Here is a 26,493-nt window from a genome sequence, read left to right on the forward strand (position 1 = left end):
CCAGGTGGTGCCGGAAGCCGGCGGCCGCTCCGACAAGGGTCCGGGCATGGCGGGCTGGGGCCTGCTGGGCCGGCTGGGGGGGCGGCTGTGGACGGCAGCGCCGGGTAGGACCCTCTGGGCTGCGGGGGCTTCTGCCCACAGGTAGCAGAGGGGAGGGAAGGGAAGGGGAGAGGAGAGGGCTGCTGCGGGGAGGGGCGCGTCGTGGGGCGGCGGGCGGGCAGGGACAGAGAGGGCCCAGAGTTTGGCCCCTGCCATAGACCTGAGGCGAGAGACGCCTCGGCGGCCCCTTCCCCCTCCGGGAAGCCTCGGTGGCAGCTCTGGTCTGCACCGTTCGGGGAGGCCTTGGTACAGCCGGTTGGCAGCGCCCGGAAAGTTTGCAGCTGCAGGGGTGGTGGTAGGGCCCCTGTTTACTGCTGAGGCACTTGAGCCTCAGGAATAGCCCCAGGGTGCGTGGGAGTCGTGGCGGGGCATGAGTATTTGCAGCCAAAGCACCTTCTTTGCTTTCACAGTGAGCGATTTGAGCTGCTGGGTTTCCAGTCACCTTGGCCTGCTGTTAGAGCTAGCACGTGTGTTCACTAACTGTATTGTTAAATATTCCGTCTCATTGTGCTTGCAGAGGATTGAGAAACATCCAAACTGTAGTAGCCCTGACAAAAAGTATGGCAGTACACTGAGCTGATTAGCAGTGAATGTGAAATCGGAGAGTTTTCGGAGCTGGGAGGGAGCTGAGGAGCTTCCTCATCTAATCTTTCTCACAGTGTGGCCAGCTCTGGGGTCAGACCAGGTTGTTGAGGCTGTCTGTATGGGCCTTGAGAACCCTGTATGACTGTCCTCACTGAATATTTTTTCCTAATGTCAAATCAGAGCCCCCTTCTTCTCTTTACACCAGTGCTCTCATTCTCCTGGCATGCACCTTGGTGAACATGGCCCAGCAGCTGTCAGGTCTCCCCCTAAACCTGCTCTTCTCCAAACTGAAGAGAATCATAGAATCACAGAATTACTGAGGTTGGAAAAGATCTATGAGATGATCAAGTCCAGCCTATGTATCAAGCTCAATAACCTCAATCCTCATAAGGCAAGTGCTCCAGTCCCTATATTTTTGTGTACTGCTGCTGGACTCACTAATTTAAAAATGTCTCTTATTGGACTGAGGACCCGAAATGATTTAGTATGGCAGATGTGATCTACTAGGAGTGATAAAGAAAGGCTGATAACTGCCTTCCCTGACCTCTGGCCCTACTTCTGTTGATACCCCCCCAGGCTGCTGTTAGTCTTCACTGCTATCAGGAGCCTCTTGGCTCCTTTATTACTGTTTTGTCCCACACACCACACTCCGCCCAAGGTCCTTTGATTGACTGGTGAGCAGCTCTGCTGCAGCCACGGCCTGTACTTTTGCCAGAGGTTGTTCCATCCCAGGCTTGGGACTTTTCGTTTCTCCTTTATGAACTTCTTTGGGGTCCTTACTGGCTTGTACCTCTGATAGCATGACACCCTTGAGCATTACCAACTTCTCCTTTAAGTTTTATTCACAGACCTAAGAAGGGTGTACTCATCCCTTCTTATATGTCACTGATCAAAACACTGAACAGGACAAGTCCCAGAATAAACTCTTGAGAGACTCAGCTGGTGACCTGCCTTCTGAGAGACTGCAGACCATTAACCGTGACTCTTTCAGTGCCCATCTGATTGCCCACCTGTCTGTACTGTGTCATCTCAGTTTCAAAAGGATGCCACAGGAGATTGTGTTGAAAGCCTTGCTGAAGTTCAAGTGAAAAACACTCATTGCTATGTCTTCATTCATGGATCCAGTTCTTTTTTAATCACAGGAGTGGGGTTTTTTTGTTTGAGTTGTTGCTTGCTCTCTTTTGGTGTGTTTTAGAATACTTTAAAAGTTATATGAGAGCATGACAAATAATTAGGTGGTGTTGGTTCAAGGTTGGACAACCCTGAGTGATGGTGCTTGAATAGTTAGCTAGCATAATTTTGATCTTTATGACTGAATACTGTATTACATACTTATATATTTGTATATAGTTATGTATTACATTATGAGCATATGTGTTATGAGACATTATCTGAACTGATGACACTTTTTCCCACCTATGGAAAGGGGGCAGCTGGGCTTTGTAGTCAGGCACGTTAAGAGTACAGTGTATTGGGATGAACATCTTTCTGAAGAGAATGTGGAGTTCCTCAAGAAGGTAACTGCAGAGGAATACAAAGCTCAGACAGCCAGCAAGCTCTGCCCTCTGAAAGATGAGCCGTGGCCACTGAATGAGTGGAAACCAGGTGAGAGAGAATCTTTTCTGAAATACCAAACTCATGCTGAGTTTATCAACATTGTGTTGTTGCATTCAGTAACATCAGGATTGTGTCTTGTAGAGTCCTTTTTGCTTTTATCTCAATTATCCAATACATCTCTCAAATACATCTCTCAAATACATCTCTCAAATACATCTCTCAAATACGTAAATGTAATATATTATTTCTCAAAACAGCATTTAAAATAGTTACAGGGTATTAAGAGCTTTGGTTTTAGTCCAGATCAACACTTGGCCAGTCCCACTGCTGCACAATGACAAGATAAAAAACCCTAAGAATTCATCAAAATAGACTCCCTATTCTATACTCTATATAGAATATAAAGTACATGAACCTGAAAATTCCTAGACTCTGAAGAAAAAGTGTTGTATATAATATAGTCCACTCCCATTCAGTGATTCCAAACTCCTGTAGACTAGAACACTAATACAAACAACCACCTGACAGCTTACAAACTTTAAAGCATTTAATCTTTATCTTAAATGTTCTGGTTTTCGTGCCATAGATAGTCAGATGCCGGACTTGACAGGTTGCCTTTGCTGTACAGTTGCAGTGACAAAATTATGCAAAAGTTTGGGGTGGGAGGAACCTCCTACAGTAAACTTTTCAATAGTTAGTTTGGCTCTGGTATTCTGCATGGGAGTTGTATTTTCTAACAAAAATGAGTCTGAAGCATTGGTTGTTTTAATCTTAATGGGGAACTAGTTTTCGTGTTCTATCAAACACAAGTTGAACAGATAGAACTTCCAGTAAGATTAAAAACCATGAACAGGTTATTCCTAGCCTACCTGCAGGGAGTCAGCAATATTTTCTCTCCTTCAGCTCCTTAGGAAAGATCAGAGTTGGTGGGACTTTACTGGCTCTGAGGTGGTCTTTTTCAAATATTAAGTGTGGAGTTGCATCCATGTTTTGTTTGGAATTACAGATTCCATCAGAGTTGGTGTTGTTGCAGTAAAACTGGGAATGATGCCAATATGGACCAAGTCAGGAAAAAAACATGCTGTCACACTACTTAAGGTAAAATAAGTTATGACTGATTTAATCTTCTAAACTGTATTCAGGTTGTTAACCAGAAGGTTCAGGCAAAAGTGAAACTTATCACATGTGTAGAGTAGGAAATCCCTAAAGAAAGGAAAGATTTCTTTCAACCCAGCATAGTGCACCATGCCTGTTCTGTTTATATCCTGAAGTTTCTGGGAGCAGTCTGCCTTCTGCTACAGCCATTCCAAGTGCTGTAGAGCTGTGCATACCCAGGTGAGAGAAGGTGAAGGGCAACAGAGAGCTGGGGTTAGTTACCCCACTTCACCTTATTTAATTTGCCACCTGCAGGCACTTTGGGATGAGTTTTGCCTTTGTTTCTGAGCCTTTGCAGCCCTAAAGCTGCTGCTTCATATTCTTGGGCAGCTATTCTGTGATCCAGGGCTGTGAGGGACATCAGCTGTACAGGACAAAGGAGCAGGAGTCTAAAATGTGGGCTGTTGTATGCTTTGCAGCTGCCGACAGTAGGCATTTTGCAGATATTGCAAGCAAAATATTACTATAACAGTTGATTTGATTTTTAGAGCATATATGACAATACAGTTTGCATTCTATTAATTTTTTCTTTTATTAAAATAAGCCTTTAATTGATTGGAAAAATACTGCCTATGGTAAAAAGGTAACAGACTCCTGTACTTGTATATTGTATCTCCTGTTACACAGATACAAATGAAAAGGACACTGTCTTGCTCTCGCCTGTTTTATATATCTCTTACCACCATCTCAAAAGTGTAAACATCTGCTTATGTGCAAATAAACACTGTTTTTCTTAAGGTGCAAGATTGTCATGTTTTAAAATACATTTCAAAGGAGGAGTCGGGCGGAAAAACATCTCAGCTACTTGTTGGAGGCAAAAATGGATCTCCTTTTTATGTAAGTGAATCGTTTTGGATGTTTCTGTTAGAATAGTTTTCTGTTGTGATTGTGGTACAAAAGCGGCATAGGTAGACTTCTCCAAAAGAGGAATAGGCAGACATGCTTTGGAAATCATCATTTGTCTGTTCACCCTCGCTTATTTCCTTCATGCTAGTGTCAGTTCTTGGTTGGGAAAACAGCAAGGAAAACTTTTTGAACATTTTGTGTCTTGATTCTTTAGGAAGGCTGTGGGTGTAGGAAGCTCCTGGGATGTGCAGTGTCCCTTGCTGATGGAAGAGTCTGGAGGGTCATTAGTGTAGAAACATGTTCACCATGTCTGTGGGGGTGGCAATACCAGATGAAAACTGTGAGATACATGCTTTAATGGCCTTTTGTAAACTTACCCAGCTGTATCATTTGCTCTAGAAGACTTTGTTCTCTAGCTTCACTCCTGCTATTTTATTAACTTTAGTTGTAATTTTTCTATAGGTCTGTTGAGACCATTTAATTTGCATATAGCTTTACTGATGAGTAAGTTTTAAGACTTAAATTTCCCGGAAGATAACTTTGTGATGATAGCATGTCAAAAGTGATATCAAAACAAATCACTTGTTTAGACACCCCAAATACCTGATGTGGAATTCCCAGGCACCTGCAGTGGCTAATGTTGTCTAGCAGAGCTGTCATTCCTGAGGAGGAAAATTGAATTATAGATCAAAGCAGGAATGAAGCTTTCCCTCAAAGGATTGCAGTTTCTATGATCCATTATTGCTTTAACACTTCACTGCTCTGATGTATCCTGGCACTCGTTTTTTTTATTTAGGAAGGGGAAAAAAATAGGGCTCGTGATGACTTATCTGAGTTCATGGTTATGGCTTTTAGAGGACATATATTTCCTATTTTCAAACAAAAAGTTGTCCCAGAGCCTCAGATTTAATGAGTTATACCTGTCCTTGCTTTAGTGGGGGTAAGGGAAGAAGGAGCTTTTTTCAGTTGATAAATCTGCTGGCTTTTGTAGTACATTTAGCTGATTTTGAACAGGCTTATCTTTTAAGGTATCTTTTATTCAGTGGGTTTATGCCACATTTCTGCATCATTATTTGTACTTCTCAGTTACCTTTCATGTCACTTTAGTCCATTTCCACTTCACGGGTATTGATTTTTTTCTGGAGAAGTTACAGCTTTTTTTTTTTCATGCAAGAATCATATGAATAATTTTCAAGTTGCATTATGCATATTAGATTCCTTACAGCTGATCTTTTCATAAAGATAGCATCAGTGATTCAATTTGTTGTCAGAGTAAAAATATTCAGGAAGCAAGGAGGTATATAGAGAATTTCTATTTAAACAGCTCTCATGAGCTAAGAAAAGCTGAACTACCTAAAAAGTCAACTCAAGGATTTTTTAGTAGTTGAGTTTAGCTGAAGACTCTCTGGGACATAACTTTTTCCAAGTTAGCTCCTATTGATTTGGTTGAAATTAGGCTCATTTTAATAAAGAAATAAATCAAATACCCTTATAACCAATCGGTGGTAAGGACCTGGCCTGTGAGATCTCTCGTATTATTGTTGTTGTTACCATCATTGTATACACTAGATGATTTCCAAAAAAGAATTCAGTATGCTGATTCTGTGCAATTTTATTTGTTAGGCTACTAATAAATCATTTCTTTCTGTAGCCTAGCTGCAGGTTTGAATCAAGCTCTCCTATGTTTATCTTTTTATGTGTTTCTTGTCTTTGAAGCATCTGAATGTGAGAATTAAAAGAAAGCTGAATGATGCTGTATTGTGTTATCATAAGCAGTTTATCTGCTGTTAATTCCTCATAGGAACATCTGTCTCCTCAGAGTCCTCACAGATACTGATTTTTAATAAATTCAATCTAATTATTCTCTCAGTAATTTTACTAACAAAGAGTTCCATGTATTTCTTTTGAGTATTGAAGTGCTTAAAAAATGGTAAGGGGTATTGCATTTTTAGCAGGATTTTTTTTTTTCCTTTTTAACTTGATTTATCTCAGTCCATATCAAGTGAACAGGTATTTCATGATTTTTAATGCAGAATTGTTCTCAGACATACAATACTGTCAGTGATCTAAGGGTTCCTTGACAAAAATATTTTGTATGCTTCCTTTAAGTGGGGGCACATCGATCATTTTCCTATCATATTGGAAGATACTGTTGGTCTTTTTAAAAACAGGAAAATATTGCTGCTTAGGAAAGCTTTGTTAAGGCTGCAGTGGTTGTGGTCTGTTTGCTTGGTTTTGGGGTTTTTTTGTTTTTGTTTTTAGAAATACAGCTCTCCGACTTAATTGTTTGAAGAAAACTTCAAGTTGAAGTACAGCAGTGAAGGCTGCAGTAGGACTCGGGCTGTAACCGATTTTTACCCTTTCTTTTCCTTCCCTGTGCTTCAGCTCTTTCCAGGCACCCAGGCTGAGCACAGCGCTCCCCTCGATGGCAGCTCAGAAGGCAGTTTTGCATAACAGTGGAATGAAAGGGTTGAAACGCAGGCGTTCAATAGAAAGGGGATTTCTTAATTTTTAATTCTAATGTATGGTACTGCAGTTAAGTTGTCCTCTATTTTTGCATTGGTTTTGGTTATTTTTTGTGACAGAAGAAGTTTGTATTTAGTCAAGTTTTTATTTAAAAAAAAAACAACAAACCAAACACCAAACCAGCAATGGTATTTGAAGTGTTTTGTGCCATTAACTCAAGTTAACAAATTATTAAAAAAAAAACTCTAATTCTCAAAGAGCTTGTATCCACACTTTTCTCTCAATTGAGAACAGATTCCTAAAGTTAAAATTTCTGTTTTGTGTCTCAAGCAGAGATCCTTAGCACCTAGCTCGTTAATTCATCTCAAAACAGTGTTCTCCTAACAATATTTAATAGTTTTGCAACAACAAAACGAAGGGCAGCATGCAGATTCTCAAAATAAATTAAAGTAACAACTTTAAGATAACTCACATTATTTAGTCTTAAAATACACGAAAGAATTCTGGGGAAAAAGAGGACTAGTGCACAGAACTTCTGCAAAATGAACCTCAGAGATGTAACTAAGTGTGACGGTATTGTCAGGTGCTTAAATTGCTTTCTAGGAGAGCTCATTTGAAGGAAAATTATCTGCATTGCTTTTTTCCTATGGCCAAAGTTTTCCTGCCTCACTGTTCCCATTGCTTGGCATAATCTCAGTGCTCAGCTCTTCTATGATTTGTCTTATTTAAAACAGTGAGAACAATTTTAAAGTACCTGAGTCAGCAGTGGTTTGACACTGAGCGTGCTTGGTATATTGTAGAAATACATTAATCCTAAACTTATTCTTCATATATCTTTTTTGTTGTTATTGTCCAGAGACTCTAGATTCTCTTCTGGGGCAAGTATTAGTGTTTCTACAGGTTTCTGCAAGACCAGGCTTTGTTTCTCTGTGTCTGCTTAATTATATCAAATAAATGATGTTTACAGTGGTGTGGAATTAAATCATTAGACGCTTTTAAAAAGGGAAAATGCTTTAAAATTACTGCAAAACTCTTTGAAAGTAATGAAAAAGGAGTAATATATATTCTGTAAATTATGTAAATATGATTGGTTTCCCTTTTCTGATCTTAGAAATATTCATATTTCTCCTGTTTAGATGGTGCATCTGTAGGGTAACTACTTAACAGAAAATAAAACGCAGACAGAGAAGTTTCCATTTTAAATAAAGTGCTAGTCTCAAAAGCATAGCATGATATACCTGTTTCTCTGAGTGGTGCTCACAGTCTATAATCATTTTCTGTGTTAGCCTGCTCCTTAGGTATGTTAAGATCACTTCTTTTTTGGTGCTCTTTGTCACAGAAATCAGAGGCTCTAATGGAAATTTTTAGAGAAGCTGGAGTACCTCGGAAGCAGAAAGTTTCAACATTTAATGTAACAGATGATGCATTAATTAAACCAGGTAATCTTTGTACTACTGAATAATATATATATAATCATTTAACACCTGCTGGTTTTAGACCTAAGCCAAATTATTATATGTATTTCATTTTTGTTTTGTATGGAAATCTCTGAATTCTTCTTTCTTTGTAATAGAGCACAGTCTTTTTTCTTAGGGAAAACTAGAAAATGGGATTTACTTTTTGGGTGTCTAAAAGTAGAATTTTTCCTGGATACTTTGTTTCCATTGATTGAAAAGTAACTGATACAAACTAGCTGATATTAACATTGAATTAGGAAATAAATGTCTGTAACCTTGAGTCATTTATTGGGATTAAATATGAATGTATTTACGGGAAGTTCTCTTATTTTTCTTATGAAGGGACACCTAGAATTTTGTGGTAACATTTCTCAGGAGCCTAAAATAGCAGTTTGAAATTTGTTTCTTCTTGCTTCATTCAGAAGTAAGACTGCTGGCTGTCAGATATATGACATGTTTTTCTGGTCTTGCAGAAAATAAATGCACATTAATGAGACTGTTTGTTAAAATGATATTTTAAAAATCAGTATTAGAATTTTGGAAATTTAATTAAAAAGTTATGATCTAAGGTTTTATTCGCTAGTGTATTTAGGTTGCTTTCATTTTGTTCTTTTTTAATAATTGAAGTTTTTTTCCAAGAATTAGGCAGAGTAGGAAATTCTGATGCATCTGTATTTTCCATTAGGGAAGTTTTTTGCAAGACCTTTTTAAAACCATGTGGTACCTGATAAAAATCAAATCTGACATGAAAAGGAGGTCTGGACTGATAAATGGGAGCAAAAAGTTGACAGAAAGCAGGATTGCAAGCTTTCAATACACTGATTTTGCAGGGTGTCTATTTTGGGGATTTCTGCACTTGGGTGAACCTGATCTTTCCTCTTCTTTTCAAGGTACTCCTTTGTATGCTGCTCACTTCCGCCCAGGGCAGTTCGTGGACGTTACTGCAAAAACGTAGGTTCCTAATGATTTCACGTTTACAATTCATCTTTAAGATAAACTGGTTGAATTTCCACCCACCCTCTTCTTTGGCTTGACTTCATGGCTCACAAAAACTGAAATACAGCTGCAAGGATAGTGGCAGGAATAGAAGTCTGCTCAGCCATTGGGTCAAAAATACCAAAATAGGTTTGCTGAGGCTTACTTTTGTTTTTGAACACAGTAAGTAAGTAATAGTATTAGGACTATAGTTCTGCATGTATTATCTGTCACAGATACATGATTAGCATGGAAGGGCTTTGACAAACAGCTTGAGAAAGAGGTGCTCAAGCTTAGGATGGGTTAAGAGGTCTGTAATCCAGCATCTATAGGATGCAGAAGGGAGCAGAATAAATGCAGGAAGACATCAATGCCCAGAAAGGCTACTACATTTTGATGTGGTGATGAGAGCAAAAAGATATATCTTGTGGACCAAAAGAAAAGCAAAAAGATAATTAATATATTTAGCAAGACAAAAGAGCTGTCACATTAATTTTTTTGTTTTCTCTCATATTCAGTCTCATCTTGAATATGCCCAGCAGTGGCTAATGATCTTTTACTTTTACATGGGAAGAATGATTTCTTCTCAGACTACTATGAATGCCAGTTTAGAGTTCCAATTGTAAGGGTGTCAAAAGAAAAACAGGTATCTTTCAGTAAAAGCTAGTCATGCCTCTTCTGTTACATCTGCCCTATCTCTCCTGTCTCTGTATTTCAGTGAAGTGTATTTTTGTTGTGTTGTGTTATTGAAATATCATCCATTGTAATTGTCTCACATAAGTGTAATACTTATAAATGTCTAATATTATTCATAGGGCTTTGTATATATGGGAAAACTGACCATATCAGTACAGCCAACAAGTAAGTTCTAATATAGCTACACCTGACTGCACCTGTGAGAACATCCTGTTGCGCAAAGGAGGTTGAGGAATTGCCTGGAATTAGTATTTTTAACGTCAAACTTCCTTATGTAATGCCTTGATGTGGTACATTTTTCATTCTGCTTATAAATTCTGTTCAGTGAACAGCACAGTAAGAGACAATAGTCTGCTTGCAAAGCAAAGCACAGTGTTATTAGGGACAGTTATTCCATGTAGATGAGGCATCATGCTTTGTTAATGTGAAAAGCTTTTCTTTTCTAGAAGTATTTCAAGAACCAAGGAAGGAGGGTTTTCTTTGGCAATGTAAAAGAGATTGGTAATTGGTAGGCAGCCACAGGGTATTGATTTGTATTTTGCCAATCAGTAACACATGGTGTTGATTTGTATCTTGCAATATGTATTTGAAATACTAGCACATTAAAAATAGCCTAGATTCATGGTAATTTTCATTTAATCCATTCTTTTATTTCAGTATTCCTCTCCTTCCTCATGCAAATTCCATTTTTTATTCCTGATTGTTATCAATGCTAGTAAGTTTTTTAGAAATATTTTTACATTAACATACACTTTACATTTTTTAGATTGTCACTAATTTTGTTTTATTGTAGGAAACACCAAAGGGTTCAATGTTTGAAGTCATACAGGTGAAACATACTACTGTATTTTACTACTGTGCTAAGTGCACAATTAATTCTAATTATTACTTTTAAAAGGAAAGAATGGAAACTAATGTCACCTCAATGAGGAGATAATATAGTGGAATATAAAAGATATTTTAATTTTTTACTAACTCTTAATGATTCAGATGAGCAAGATATCATTTTGTATGCTTTCTTCTGCCAAGTTGTTAGTCAAAAATAAACTCTTTAAAAATAAGTAAGCTTTTCTTATTTATCATAGCTTGAACAAAGAACTTGGACTACATTTCAGAAGTCTTGGTTAGCATCTTGATTTGGTTACCCAAATATAGAATGGTTGATTTTTTGTGACTGCTTTTAAACTTTCCTTGCAAATGTTTTTCTTGAAGTGAAAATGTTTTGACTCACTTAAACCCCTGTGAAGAAAAACAGTTTCACAGGAGGTTTAATTAAAGTTGTATGCAGTTTGTTTTAATCTGAAATCTTGTCATTTGTCAGCACACTATGAATAGTAGCTTTTAGAGCACTGACTGTAAGCAGTGCATCTGCAGGCTGCCAGTCTCCTTTAGTGCTGATTTTTTTCCTCAGTACTTGTTTTCAGCAATTTAAAAGCTCAATCCTTAAGTTTTATAGCAGTCTTTATCGACAAGAGTTTTCCTTAGTGCTTCAGAGATGTATTTAAAAAATGTATAAAGGCTTAAAGCTCTTTTAAGGACCGCAGTAAACTTCAGAATTCCTATGACCTGGTGGTCTGTTTTAGCCTTGTATGCTTTGGACTAAAATACATGGCACTGTCCAGAAACTCCTCTCACAGGATGCCTGTCTGTGAGGCACCCCTTTGAGCTGGCATAGTAGTGGCAGCTGCCCAAAGGGGAAGTGGTGCTCACTCTCACAGAGTTCCCATCAACCTTCTCTTGCTGATGCCAGTTGCATGAAGGAAAATTTCAATGTGAGGTACCTGTATTTTTACTGGGTTTCCTTTCACCTAAATCACTTGCATTCCCCAGCTTCCTGATCAGCTGAGTGAACTGCACTAGCACCAGGCTGACCAAAACATGTAGATGGGGAGAAGTGGCACCATGCATTACACTGGTAGCTCAATGCTCTATGGAGATGGAATTGTATTACATCTCCTTTTTCTGCTCCTTCATAACCTTTTTCCTTAATGTTTCAGGAAACCTTTGCAATATCAGAAGTTTTGACACCCTAAAGAAAAAGCTAACCATAGTTTTGTTTTAAGTATGCCAAAATTAAATGGTGATTCTAGTGTGTTTATGGTTTATTTAGGCTTTGCTGGGTTAACTGTGTAATCTGAGCCTGAAAGTATGCACTACATTTGTCTGAAATTACTTGAATAAGTAGTTGGAATCCCTGTCCTCTGAGGCATTTAAATAAATTTTTCTAAATTAGGTAAGTTTGAAAAATTAGCAGCGAATTGCTGCTTAATTGAGTGCTTTATTCCAGTAGTCTTCTAAAAGAAAGTTGGCTCATTAGGTACTGGCATTTTACTTGTATCAAACCTAGAAAATGAGGTTTCATACAAAATTAAGTGATTGACCTGAACAGCTGCTTTCCTGCAGGTGAGACTAGAATAACTATGTATAATTAAACTCCTAATTCTGCAGAGAGGTTCGTTTCATTTAACATTTGTGTGGCTTAGTTTTGTATATCATCATTTCTGCCTGTGATTCCTTTCTGGGACTCAGGTAATCATGCTTCAGTGAAGCTAAGTAAGAATAGGTGACTAAAATCCACGTATTTAAGACCAGTGATATTATACATATCGAGTCTAATAAGAAAAGATCTTGTGCGGGTTTTTTTTGTTCAATACGGTACTTAATGCTACAGTTGAGGGAACAAAAACACATAGGTCTAGATTCAAGGTAATACAAGAGGCTGAAGATAGCTTAGCAAATAATGGCAACAGTGTAAGTAGGATGACAAATGTTCTATTTCAACACAGGTTTTTTATCATCATATCTCATACTGCACAGATTTTTATTCTCTCAGACTGTAATCTAGGTATTGATTCTGTTTAAATATGGTTCTGGTTTAACGTTCTCATTTAAGGTCCCACTTTGACAAACCTTAATGTTTTTTGAAAATATCTGAAATTGTTAGTAGTATGCCTATTAAGAGATTTTGGACTTATACCTCCTTTTATGCATGTTTGACTCTGTTCTAAACGAGAATTGTGTTGTCTTTATTTAAAGATATCACAGATTTGTATGAACAAGTTGTAGCGGGATGTCAGTAGTTAGGACTTGGGGGGGAGGGGGTGTGGAAATAAGGGATTATTTAAAATTTCTTAGTAAATGAAATTGTGATGCACATCATCAAAAAAAGAGTAGCTCCAGGAGAGGTACATGTTACACTAACCACTTGCAGTCATTTTTTGAGAGTTTGCTAGTTCTGTCTTCCAGCTGGAGATGCTAGAAGTAGTCTACTTGGAAAATGTGGCCATTGAAATGTAGTTTCTAAGAAGAAATTAGCATTTGGCAAAATAGATAGGAGTCATCCTGTAGCTTAGTTTCTGCTATGTATTCTAATGTTATTAATCTCCTGACAATCAGCAGACATAGAAAAAGACACTCTCAAAGCATATTTTTCAAGACTTTTTTTACAGCTATCACAGTTCATTACTGCAAGCCTTTAAAATGAGATGATTAATGAGAAACTGTTGTAACAAAGTCTTGCATTCTTTAGATTTGTCTTGTGTTCCTGATCCTGTGTTACCCTAGCCCTACCTCCCACAGGTATTTTCAGTTCTCTCACATAGCTCTGACCCTCTTCAGGTCTCCATGTTTCCCCACTGTCTGCTGGCCTGGAAGGACTCTCTTGCTGGTGGCAGCCACTTGCACAACTGGCCAGCTGGCAAGCCAAAGGAGCAGATCACTCCTTTAATCAAGTTTTAACACTTCCTTAGTTAGTTTTGTAGGAAAGGAGCAAGAAAGAAGTTTCAGGGCTTTCTAACTAATAATTTTTATTTCAGCCAATTACATATCTTTCTTCTGTGTCACATTTAACTGGAGTCGACAACCAGGTTCTGAGCAAGGAAGGGGAAAGACAAGAGATGGATCCCATGGTTGCACAAACCTTGCTTTCTTACATTCCTGTGGCTTTAGGGAGTCTATCTGGGGATAGTTTGACTTGCTCTAGGCTGCTAGGACAGCAGTCAGACAGTTATTCAAGTAGTAGATGAAAGAATAGTGTTTGTGAGGTTTTTTTGGCATTTGTGAGTTTTCTGTAATTTTTAATGGTTGTGCTTTTCTGGTCAGAGGAGTCAGCAACATTGAGTCCATGTAAACAGCATCCTGTATGCATGCTCATACCCTGTTCCATTTCCCTGTGTTTCTCTGGAAGGTTCTAATGCTTGAACTAATAGGACCTTGACATCTTGAACTGCATTAGCAGAGAAAGGATTTCTGTAAATGGAGGAAAAGGATCTTGTTAAATGAGTTAATCAGCCATAAACCCTGTGGTCAGACTTTTCCTTTTGGAAACAATGACAGTGTAAACACACACATTAATCTGCTTTTCTTTTGTGCAGTGGTAGGGCATTTTTTCCTATTGAGTTTGTTCCTGCAGTAAGCAGAGAACCCCAAAGCCAGTAATACTTTCATGTATTGCAAAGATTAATTTGTGGACTCTGAAAATATATTTGTTACTGTGGTTTAGACTTTATTTGTCAGATGAGTGCAGATCATGAAGAAGTTTTCAAGAGTTGAGTCCATTGTAGTTCAGAAAAAAAATGTTCCTTGGTTTGTTTTTGTAACAGTCTAAGCAACAGTCCCTTTCCATTCTTGATGTTTGAGGCCTGTCATTAAGTTTTGGTATGTGTTTTTATACAGTGGCTATTGCTTTTTTCTCAGTTGTTTTTGTTTGTTTGTTCTGGTGCCTACTTGGTGAAAGCTTCATTACCATAACAGGTATTGAGAACCATCACATCAAGGAGTGTTTTATATTAGTCTTTTTGCCTATTTGACTATCTTCTAGTACTTCTTATTCTGTAGAATAGCCTTTAAGTATTGTATTAGAATGTGTTCATGGTATAAAATACAAATATATTTATAAAAAATATATATTCTGCTGAACTTTGCTACAGGTAAAAAGATCATGAGCATTTATTACTAGGAACTTTGTCTGATTAACCCAAGTTTGCTTCTCAATTACTTTTCTTTTCAGAATTGGTAAAGGATTTCAAGGTGTTATGAAAAGGTGGGGATTTAAAGGTCAGCCTGCAAGCCATGGCCAGACAAAAACTCACAGACGTCCCGGAGCAATATCTACCAATGTAAGGATTCTTATATTCTGTTCAAATATTCCAGAATATTTTTGGAACTCATTCTGAAAAATGAACAATTTCACAATAGCCAGCTGTTGCCATCTAGTCTATGGAAGCAGAGAACCCCAGTTGTTTCAAAGGAAGTTCAGGAACGTGTAAAATGAGCAGTGTAGATATCTGTTCTCTTATGCCTTGGTTTATGAATATTCCATATTGCTGGTATGTGAGGAAAAATATTTTAACTGACCAAATTGTAATATTTTGCAGTATAGTTAAGAGAAATACTCTTTATGCTTCAAAGGCAGCTTTAAGAATCTTTTAGCACAGCATTTAAAGGATTTACCTGTTATTTTATACTGCAGATATTGTATTCTTTGGAACTTTAGTTGCTTTTATCACCTTGCCTGGCTTTTGTAGCTGCTTAGTGAACTCTGATTCCCGAAGAATCTTGATGACTTCAAAGCATTTTTAAGCAGAGTACAGAGTAATATCTTTAAATTGCAAACTATAAATACCAGTTTAAAAGCTCTTTGGAATCTTTCAGAAAGATTTCCAAACTAAGCTTGGCTATACAGAACTAAGACCAACTGAGTCATAGGATCATAAAACCATAGAGTGGCGAGGGGTGGAAGGGACATTCATCCAGTTCCAACCCCCCTGCCATGGGCAGGGACACCTTCCCCTAGACCAGGTTGCTCAGAGCCCCATCCAACCTGGCCTTGAACACTTCCAGGGAGGGGCCAGTCACAACTTCCTTGGGCAACCTGGGCCAGTGCCTCACCAGCCTCACAGGAAAGAATTTCTTCCTAATGTCTAATCTAAATCTCCCCTCTTAAAGTTTGAAACTATTTCCCCTTGTCCGCTCACTACACACCTATATAAAAAGCCCTACCCTAGCTTTTCTGGAGGTGAGTTATAGTAACTGAACCTGAATCACCTGATTTTCTTAGGGAAATTAAACTAAAAATTAAAAAAGGATTAATAACGTTCAGAAGAATAGTAAAAGCATAAAGGTCCCAGGTAATGAAGTTAAGAGAAATTGAGACTAAAAGCATGCAGTACTGTTTTACAATCCTTCATTTCAACTGGGAGATGAGTTCTACACCTGGCACTGTTTTCTCTGAGTACTGACGAATGAAAATATTTGAGCACAGAACACTTTGTTTCAGCAGATGGTATTCATCATTACAGAAAAATCCCTCTTTTCCTTAAATTAGAATTTCGTAAGTAGTAACGCTGGATATAAATTTTACAAAATATACAAAATGGGAAAGAGTACTGGAAATAAGTATAGTAAAAAGGAAATAAGGTGAAAGAACGCAATAGTGGCAAAACAATTTGTATTTTCCAGTCCAGTGTTGACCATCTCAGATGTTTGTGTAATCATAGAATCATAGAATTAGCCGTGTTGGAAGGGACCTCAGAGATCATCTAGTCCAACCCTTGACCCACCGGAGCAGTTGCTAGACCATGGCACTGAGTGCCACATCCAGTCTGTTTTTAAATGTCTCCAGGGACGGAGAATCTACCACCTCACCGGGCAGTCCATTCCATAGCCTAATCACTCTCTCCTTGAAGAAATTCTTTCTAATATCTAACCTAAACCTCCCCTGGCACAACTTAAGATTGTGTCCTCTTGTCTTGTTGAAGGTCGTCTGTGAAAAGAGTCCAGTTCCCACCTTGCTACAGCCTCCTTTCAGGTAGTTGTAGACAGCAATGAGGTCTCCCCTGAGCCTCCTCTTCTCCAGGCTGAACAGCCCCAGCTCTCTCAGCCTCTCCTCATAGGGCCTGTGCTGTTCAGTACAGAATCATGTCCCTAGAACTTCATTGCAACTGATTTCCTGAAGTAAATTAGTTAAAAAAAAAAACAACAACACAAAAACCAAACTAAACAAAACAAATAAAACATTATTACTGAGTAACAGAGTGGTGCAGGAAAGAGACAAATACCTTGATAATCCCCACAGAACTGGAAATTAATTGTTGCATTTATTCATGCCTTTTCTTTTCCACCTTTTTTGTCCAGGATAAACCCAGCCAAAGAGAAATGGAATACAAAAGCTAAGCAATAGCAGAGAATGTAATTAAAAATTCTGTTCTCAAGAATAGATGCCTTAAAAATGTTTTACATCAGTATAAAAATCATGGATTTAGACTGAGGGGAGAAGTTACGATTTATCTTCATTTTGGCAGCCTTCTAAGGGTAGGTCTGGTCTGGAGCTCTACAGAGGTATCTACAAGTAGCTCAGGCAAATTTCCAGTCTGTGATGTACATGGGAGTCTTGTGTTGACAAGGGTTTTAGGAAAAAAACTGTTCTTGATTTTCAAAAAATGAAACTATGGGATGAGTGCAGGTTTTGCTCCTAATCTATACGCATCAATCAAAGCTGGAGTCCCTTTGTTGATACAAGAGTATTTATAGCAATTTTATTATTGACATCAAGTATTTCAGATAAATTGTAGATTAATACATGCAAAGGTATTTAAAATGTGAGTCAATAGGAGTTTTCAACATTGGAAATGCAGCATACTTGTTCTGGTGCTCCTCTTGAGTTTGTAAGTCTATCTTTTGCAATTACATGAGTTTTTTGGCTCACTTTCCATCTAGAAAGCCTCCAAAGTTTATCGTGGAAAGAAAATGCCTGGTAAAATGGGTAACATCTACAGGACATCCTATGGATTAAAGGTGAGCTCTGAGTATGCTATAATGCATAAGCAAGTTGCATTATCGTGGTCCTTTACTTTCATGTGCACAAGGAGATGATGGTTTCTGTCTAGATTCTGATGTTCTGGTGCTACATAGCTGCAGCACTTTCTGGGCTATTACACCTGCTAATCTCTGCCTCTGAAGTCAACTTCTGCAGTTTGCACAAAAAGAGTATTAGCTTCTCATTTGCAAAAGTGTGCTGCTGCTCTCTGTTAACTAAAAGTAATTTTTTGGGAACAGAAAACATGAGAGTTCAGTCGAGTACCTCATAGAATTAAGAAATCAACAAATCATTGCAGTAACACTTTGTGAATGTATTTGGTTTAATTTGTCACGTGATTTTTTTCAACAGCTGTTGCTGTTAGAGGGAAAAAGAGACTTGAGAGCTTTAGTTGGTGTTATGCTGAACAAAGAGCTGCCTTAGTAAATGTGGCCTGATCAGAAGCCCTTTAAAACCATCTAATAGACTCCTGCATTAAAAAAAAAAGCTGTGTATATCAGAAAGCATGTGACTGAATTCTGTGGCAAGTTTAGGCCTGTGCAGAACGTTATTCTTTCCCAGTGTACCACCTCCAGTTAATCCATGTGTGTTTTGCTGGACTGCTGTTTGTAAAACTGGGAATAGTCTCTAAAATTAGCACAATGTCTGTTTTTTTCTCTTTCTTAGGTGTGGAGGATTAACACAAAACATGACATAATTTATGTAAATGGATCTGTACCTGGCCACACAAATTGTCTGGTTAAGGTATGTTTGCTAGTTTCAACTTTCTGGTGTATTAGTGCCTCCTAAGCTCTCTACAATTCTTTCCTTACAAATGGAAGAACATTGGTTTATTTCTTCAGACCTGTCTTATAGTATTGAAATAAAGGACAGTAGGTTCAGTTCTGTGAGAGTGTGATTAATAGGGGCAGTGGGTCACCACTTACTTTAAGCAGCTCATTCTTAGCTTTGCACTGGGGGTTTGCACCCATGTAGCATATGATAAACCAACACAGTCACTGTAACCCTGTGGTAATCATCTCAGGCCTAAGTCTATCCACTTTTACTACTAACTTGAGACAATAGGATGATGGTGAGATTTCCAGAATACTATTTAGGGGTTGTATTCATGAACAGAAATACACAGCAAGCACTACTTTAAAGGTCATTCAAAGCATTTCCCATACACGGTAGTGGTTACCTTTCCAAGGAACAGTTGGGATACAGGAGGAGACAGCTGGAGTTCACAGTATTGCTGTGAATTCTCTTTGCCGTCATTATAAATGTGTCAGTGCCATTTTCTGTGACATTCTATAGAATTAATTTCAAAGTTTATGGAGATTGTTTCAGGGTGTCTATGAAAAACTGGAACAGTTAAGAATCTCTGTTCTTACAATGTAAATAATCTACATCAAAGCAAGGATTATTTTCAAAATAGACTTTTCTAGTTAGGCATATTCTACACATTTGCCAGCACAAATTACTTGGAAGTTGTTTCCTTTCTGACATAATGTAGTACAGAGTATCAAACATCTTTATTATGAATTACTATAAACATTGTGTTGTACATATAGCTGTATATATGATATATAGTTTAAAATCCTCAGAAGTATTGTGGGGTTGTAAATGATCCAGTTCTTGCAAAGTTAGAGTTCATCAAGCTTGGATGTTTTCAACTAGTTTATTATGTTGTCACATTTTATTGTGGGCATACAGAGTCTGTTATACATTTCCTAGTTGCAGAGAACTCCGCAATTACCGAGCATTAAATAAAGCAACCCCAGCTCTTGAATAGGTGTTCTGCACATAGAAAAGTGAAGTTTATTGATGTGTTTTTCTCAATGAAAATAACTCTTTTTTTGAGTGAGGTGTCTCAAAACTGCTTTCTTTGTAATCCAGCCTAAGCCTGGAGAATGCGTGACACATTTCTCTCCCAAAATGGCAAAAATCAGTTAACATATGTCCAGGAGATGTAGTTTTCAGGGTAAGTTCAGTAAAATTACTGGGCCTGGCATCAGTGATGTTGAACTAAGACTATAGTTTGACCGACTTTTCATCCTTATATGGGATAGAATGAGCTTTTCTTCAGCTGTATTTTAGGTATTTTTTCTAATCCCGAGCCATGAATCTGATTGCTGAGGTTTGATTAAGTGTGAATCTGTTGTAGGATGTTATTTTTCAAATTTAATGTATGTAGTCAAGCAACATAATGTAGCTGAAAAAAATAAGGTTTGATGCCCAAACTTTATTCTTTGATCTTAATAGCACACTTAAGCAAAAGATAATTGTTGCAAAAGGTTGTGCATCTTGTTCTCTGAGTCATGCTGTTAAAATCTGCACTTACGTGGTTCAATGGCAACTGCTCATACATATCTTGTGTCTTATGTGCACGGATACAACATTTTTTAAGCCGTTAAGACTCAGGATACAGTGCTTATTTCTACCAGCTCATAGATTTTGTTCTAATTAGACTGAGTAATTCTTCAATATCTCCTTTTAAGTGAGTTAAGGAAACAAACATTGTTTAAAAAACTGTAATATAAACTGTTTTCTAAAGCAAAGCTATGTGTTAATACCACACATTCTTCCGTGCACCTTGAAGATCTCATTCTAACAAATCAGTGTTCCCCTGCTCATCAGGCACTGCACACTCCTGCTTTGAGAACAATTCAGTGCCAGTGTTACGTGCTTTCTGTCATCACTGGGTCACTTCCACCTTTTTCTTTCACTTTCTCTTCTTTTCACTCAGACATTACTCTTACCTAGGCTGGAGAGCATCCCCCTTAACATTTTGGATTTACTCCTTTTATTCTGAAACTAGTCCTGCTATCAGCTTAAAAAAGTCCTTGAGTCAATAGTACTTCCACAGTCTACGGCCTGTTAACAGGAGGCTTCTGGGCCAAGCCATCTGAGGATATGCAGTAAAAGAACCATGTTGACATGGGATGTAAAGAAGTTAATGGGCTTTGATTACCATGGCAGTCTGCTGCATACCACTGAAATGCTCTCTGTGTCCAGGAATAATTTCTGTTCAGTTCACTTACCATGGATGATGATTGGAACTTGATCCTAAACCTGAAAATTAAATTGGCTCCACTGTTCTTTTCTCAGGTTAACTTAATCCATCAGTATTAACTAATGGCATTTTTCTGACTGTTTTACTATTCCTTGCACATAAAGTCTACAAGATACAGAATCTGTAGTAATGGTATCTGTAAATTACCCATATTTGAAAATGTTTCAAGTCACAGCTATCTACAGTTTAGAAGTCCAGGTATCTTAAAGAATGCATTTTTGGCATGAACATTTGAGATGCTTATTCCGTTAATGAGGGCTGAGGATCTGTGGAAAGAATGAGGGATTTTATCCCTTAGAGGTCTTTGGTTAGTGTCATGTAATATTTGAAAGATCTTGATCTAAATGCTCCAAACTGAAACTGACTTCCATGGCTTTTTAGTAATAACATTGTTTGAGGTGGAGCCACTTTAGTAGGTATTACTATTAAAAAATAGATTTTTTTTAAAATTTTCTCCACTCACATATTTGATAATGGGAGGAATAATGTAGCCAGCAGCAGTTAATTCCAGTTCCTAGAGCTGGTGAATCCATTCTGGTTTTGTTTTCTTCCATTAAGCCCTATGAATTGCACATATTCATTACATTATTTTTTCTGTTATATTTTCAAATAAAGCTCTGAGGAGTAGAGAAATCTTTAATTGAAAAAGCATGCAAAACTATACTTTTTGGCATGTTGTTCTTTACTTTTTGGCTTTTTCTTTCTCCATTTACACTTACTGCATTCAACTGTGTCGTTTTTAGCTTGTCTTATGCCTTTCTTCCAGCATATTTTCTTGTGTGCAGATTTTAACTTTATGTACATTTTTGAATCTTTGCATGGATCTTTAGGTAAGGGGAGAAGTTATTAGCATTCATAATTACTGTTCTTTCCACTAATACCTGCCTATAATTAGGTAGGACTGATATATAGGGGGTTTGGATCCATCTGTCTTTGAGTTGAAAAAATGAAATATCACACTTTGTCTCTAAGAGGGAGGCAGCTGTGTTTAGTACCCACTCCATGTTGCCTGGTAACCATTAGAACCACAGTGCACCTTAAACCACACATTTATTTTGTATGTTATATATTTTTGGAAACCTAGTGCATCAGCACTGTATCCAGACAGAGATGAAGCACTTACATTTCTCAAGTTTAATTTCCAGCAGATTAGAAGTGCAGAATTCTAGGATTGATGGATTTCTGGTTTAGAGATCAGTTTTCATTTGATATTGTACAATGAAACAGGTAGGTAAATAACTGACATAAGTAATATTTCTAGCCAACTGGAAGACTAATCAAAATAGCTTACTTTAGCATAGATTTCTTTCTCAGTGACAAAGTGCAATAAAATTAAGAAACTTCAGCAGTGTGCTAGAATATGTGGATTTTTTTCTGTTAAAAGTTACATTGCAGAGTAAGCATTTGTAAATTACAGTGTTATGACTGTCCAGATAGCCTACTCCAGGTAATGCTTTTTTCTCTTCATATATCTTCTTACCTCAAAGGGCCTATAGTTTCTGTCAGTGGTGTTGATCCTCCAGGAAAAAAACCTAATAGTTTTTACTTTTGAAAACTTGTGGCTCTTGATTTCCCACCCAGGTATCTCAGCAGAAAGTTACCTCTTCTGTCATTTAAAAGAGAAGCACAGGACTAGGGTTTTTTTTGCTGGTTGGTTGGTTGGTTTTTGTTTTGTTTTGTAATTGCTTCATAATGGAGGGGCTACTGCAATATGCTTTATTATCATTCAGAATATTATAGTTTGTCTTTGATGTTTTATACTTGTCCAAATTTTAGGACACTAATTTTCTTAAAACATTGTGTTGGTCACTTTGAACATATCACTTGGTTATGAAAGGAGAAATTCTGGCAGATCTTGTAACTGGTCTTGTATTGGTTTTGTTGGGGTATTTTTTGTAGAGAAGTTTATAGTGGTTTGTGTCCTATTTATTTTGTATCACACTTGCCAGTACTACTGGTCAATATATGGGACACACTTAGGTGCAGTTTATTAACTGTCTGCAAAACCCTTTATGGCTGTTCTAAAGATTTAGTGAAAAAATCCCAACCAGATCTAATTCCAGCTTTCTCTGGTATTTTTCTTAGTAAATAAAATTCTTAATAATAAAAAACTTCACAGAGAATATACTGTAGTGTATATACACTACTATATATGCCACCTCTATGTAGTGTAGTATAGTGTACTGTAACATACAATAGTATTAATACAGAAGTTGAGCAAGCCAAGTGATTATGTTATATGCAGTTATGCAGTGTACACTTTTATAGATTGTAATAACCAGTTGGGCTCTCAGGCTGATTCTTTCTGTGGGTGAGAGATAAATTCACTGGGTTTTAGTAACACAGAACATTAAAACTTATTCCTTTATTTGGAATGTTCTCAGAAGATTGCTGGGAGACCAAGAAGAGCTGAGCTGGATCACACATGCTTCTTGTCTGTGTACACGCTTATACAGACAAGTGTAGCTTTTGCTGTATACCATTTAACCATTTTATAATATTGTGATATTTGACAGGAATTCAAGATAATATAAACAGGAAATCTTTTGGTATACTCTACCCTTTGGAAACGTAAGGGCAGTCATTCAGTAATTCTCTTGAGAAGACGGATAAATCACACCATGTTTTAAGTTGTTAATCAGAACTTTCAGCTGTAAAATGAAATTGTGTTCTTCCTCTCGATAGGAATAATAGTAATAAAATAATAATATCTGTCTAACAATTTTTGGAGATGAGAACGTGAGAGAGGCATGTTCATTCAGTTTGGTAGTGATGATCTAAGATAGTGTTTCAGGAGTATAAATTAAATTGCATTTGAAAGCAGTGAATGTAGAGGAAGATAGAAAAAGAGCAATAGTTTTCAACAGTCAAAAGAAATACAGTGTAAATCATACAATCAAAAGAAGGAACATATAAGAAGGAAATAATTTTATCATCAGATGTGGCTAATGCTTCTGGGACCTGTCTAGCTTTTGAGGAGTTTGGAAATGGCAAAATGAGATGGTATTGTAATCTTCTGAAAGTTACAATGTTCTGTTGAAAATGTTTCACAAGCAACTTAAAATCACTTTTTTACATTCTCCTTATCACATTAGAGGCACTAGCTGCAAAATGCCACTTGACAGTAATATTTAATATACAATGTTAAGGCTGAACATAAACCTTACATTTGTTTAGATAAACTAATGCAGGACTAAGGTTAGACTGTGTGCTTTGCCTTAAGTTCAGAGCACATGCCTTGCTCCTAAGTCCTGCACAAAGCAGTTGTTACAAGAAAAGACATCATCATCATCATCAAAACAAACAACAATTTCAATACCTTTCATTTTCCAGATGAAACTGGAAAAAACTGCTTGTATTGACACAACTTGTATGTAACATCATATATTATTTCATGATGAAAATAACCCAAAATAACAAAAAAGTAGACATGAAAAACATTTTAATAAGATATGTATGAAATGAGCAAGTTGTCAGAAATAAAAGGATTTATTCTTATCTTCCTAATATTATTGTAATTCGTGTAGAGACCATGGGAGTTACTGCTTATGACAGAGGAGGCTTATGCTGTGTAATAGGATTAGGGAGTAAAAGAGAGAGGGGAAAGGGAAACAATAGGTAAGTGGTGAAGTTATTAAAATATGTTTTCATATGGAAAAAGCCAACAGCAGCATCGTATTGAAAGAGAAGGATAACTTCTCTGTCTCAGCAATTCAGATGGCACTGTTGAAGCCACCTGATGATGCTTCCCCTGAAATCACTGGTGCTGGAACTGGTGCAGCAAATGTTGACTTGGACCTCAGCCTAGTTTATTGCATGTGGATATGTAATGGAATTGCTGTCTGGCAGGACTACAGGTACTTCCATAGTCAGGCGTGGCAGTTTACAAGTAACCAGTACAATATGATGAGCCTTTCAGCCTGCAGTTAAAAAACTGTTAAAACTTCCTCAAGGAAAAAGAAAAAAAGATGATATTGTTAGAAACTGAAGTTTCAGTCAAATTTATTGTGCGCTTCATCTGTAGGAATCTTCATGGACTTCAGGAAAGGCTCAAGTAATAGCAGATATGAATCTGGTAAATAAAGTGCTGCCAGAACAACTGTCAGTGGGCATAAAACTGTTTTATGGCAGTTTCTAGTATATATGGCAATTTCTAGTATAAGTCACAGTTGTCCTATATAAGGTTTTTGTCCAACCAAATAAGAACAAGCTTCTTGTTCTTTGCAAGCCCACCAAAAAAATAATTATCTTCTCTGTACTAAAATTTTGTCTAATCTACTTGTACTTTTTTTTAAATCCATTTGAGTATAGTGACTGAAAAGGATCTTTATAGCTAAGGGGGGAGATCATATGTAACAACATAGAAATCCAGAATTTAATTATAAATAAAATTTAATCACTCAAGAATTTGAACCTCTTTTTTTTTTCTTCAGAAATGCCAGCTTTTTATCTGCTACTGCAGATGAACTACTTTTTGCTGATAATTCTAGCTACTAATTTTCTTCAGAGATTGGAGTTTCAGGGGCTAGATTTTAAATCTTTCCACATGTAGAGAGGTCAATAAAGTAATTTCTCTCTTGTGCTACCGTTCTTGGGAATTAACTTTCTTAAAGGCCCTTGTTGAACAAACTTGTTACTCAGTCCTACTGAAGAACTTTAGATGCTTAACCCTGCAGTCACTGGATAGATCTGCAGTAGCCAGAGCACATGCACATATCTTTACAGTTAGTTGTCATGATTAGTTTGTATTGTAGATGCAAAAGCATGTCCTGGTTGTTGAAGAGGTGAATGCACTGCATAATATAACTTGGTGTCATGCAGATAAGTCCTGTGGAGTCTAAAGGTAGTTTAAACAAGACACAGTAGACACAATATTTTAATAACATATTAAGAGCAATGAATAGGATTTTATCCTGCCACAGTAATGATAAACTTATCACACAAGTGATATATTTTCTCTGTTTTCTTGTTTTTCAGTTTTAAAAAAAAATTCTTAATTACAGGTACAAATATTGGTGTTAATGTAACTGATGATTATACCTGGACTCAATCAGATAAACTAGTGTCATGTGAATTTTGTTATTGTTTTATTTTCTCATGCATGCAAAATTATTTCTTTAATTTCTAATGTATCACTGTCTGAAAGTCTTCTGTAAGATTTATTAACCCCACCTTTGCCCCTCCTGTTTTTTAGGTCAGAGATAGCCACTTGGCTTCTTACAAGGACTGCAATAAAAACCCTCCATTCCCTACATATTTTGCTGATGGAGATGAAAAACTACCAGAAGACCTGTATGATGAGGAGATGTTCCAGTTCACAGATCCATCTGTCACATATGCATAATGTACTTCACAATTTTGAAAGCACACACTTTTGTTATTTTCATGAACTTTGTAATGATATATATAAGTAAACCTATGAATTGCAGTCTGGCCAGCTGACTGGGACAGTTCAGATGTTGCCATTTCAGTCAGGTAATAAGATTTACCACTGTTGATTTCAAACCTGTATTTAAAGCAACAGGGTGAGTCTAAGAGGCAGTTCCATAAAGCGCACCAAACCATTTATTTTCAGTAATCTTATGCCTTGTGTTTATGTATTTTGGAAAAAAAAATGTTGTTTTGAACATGGATGCATTTAATTTTTTTGAATGCTACCCAAACTCTTTCACTTTTATGGAAAGTATTCTGGCCATCTCTGATCAGTCAAAAAACCCTCCAGATCTTCTTTGACATCTGTGAAGAATAATACAAAATAAACCAGGAAAATGTATTGATGAATAGCA

At 37.2% G+C, this 26,493-nt stretch overlaps 1 protein-coding gene across 1 annotated transcript; it reads left to right on the plus strand.

The window, feature by feature from the left end:
* Positions 1 to 26,493, plus strand: MRPL3 (mitochondrial ribosomal protein L3). Its single transcript, XM_008496005.2, has 10 exons — positions 1 to 141; positions 2,111 to 2,289; positions 3,248 to 3,339; positions 4,135 to 4,233; positions 8,048 to 8,147; positions 9,056 to 9,116; positions 14,845 to 14,953; positions 17,553 to 17,630; positions 18,319 to 18,396; positions 25,902 to 26,493. The coding sequence occupies exons 1-10, from the start codon at positions 47 to 49 to the stop codon at positions 26,049 to 26,051; spliced, it is 1,041 nt and encodes a 346-aa protein (XP_008494227.1). The 5' UTR covers positions 1 to 46; the 3' UTR covers positions 26,052 to 26,493.

Source organism: Calypte anna, chromosome 2 (assembly GCF_003957555.1).
Source record: "Calypte anna isolate BGI_N300 chromosome 2, bCalAnn1_v1.p, whole genome shotgun sequence".
Taxonomy (NCBI): Eukaryota; Metazoa; Chordata; class Aves; order Apodiformes; family Trochilidae; genus Calypte; species Calypte anna.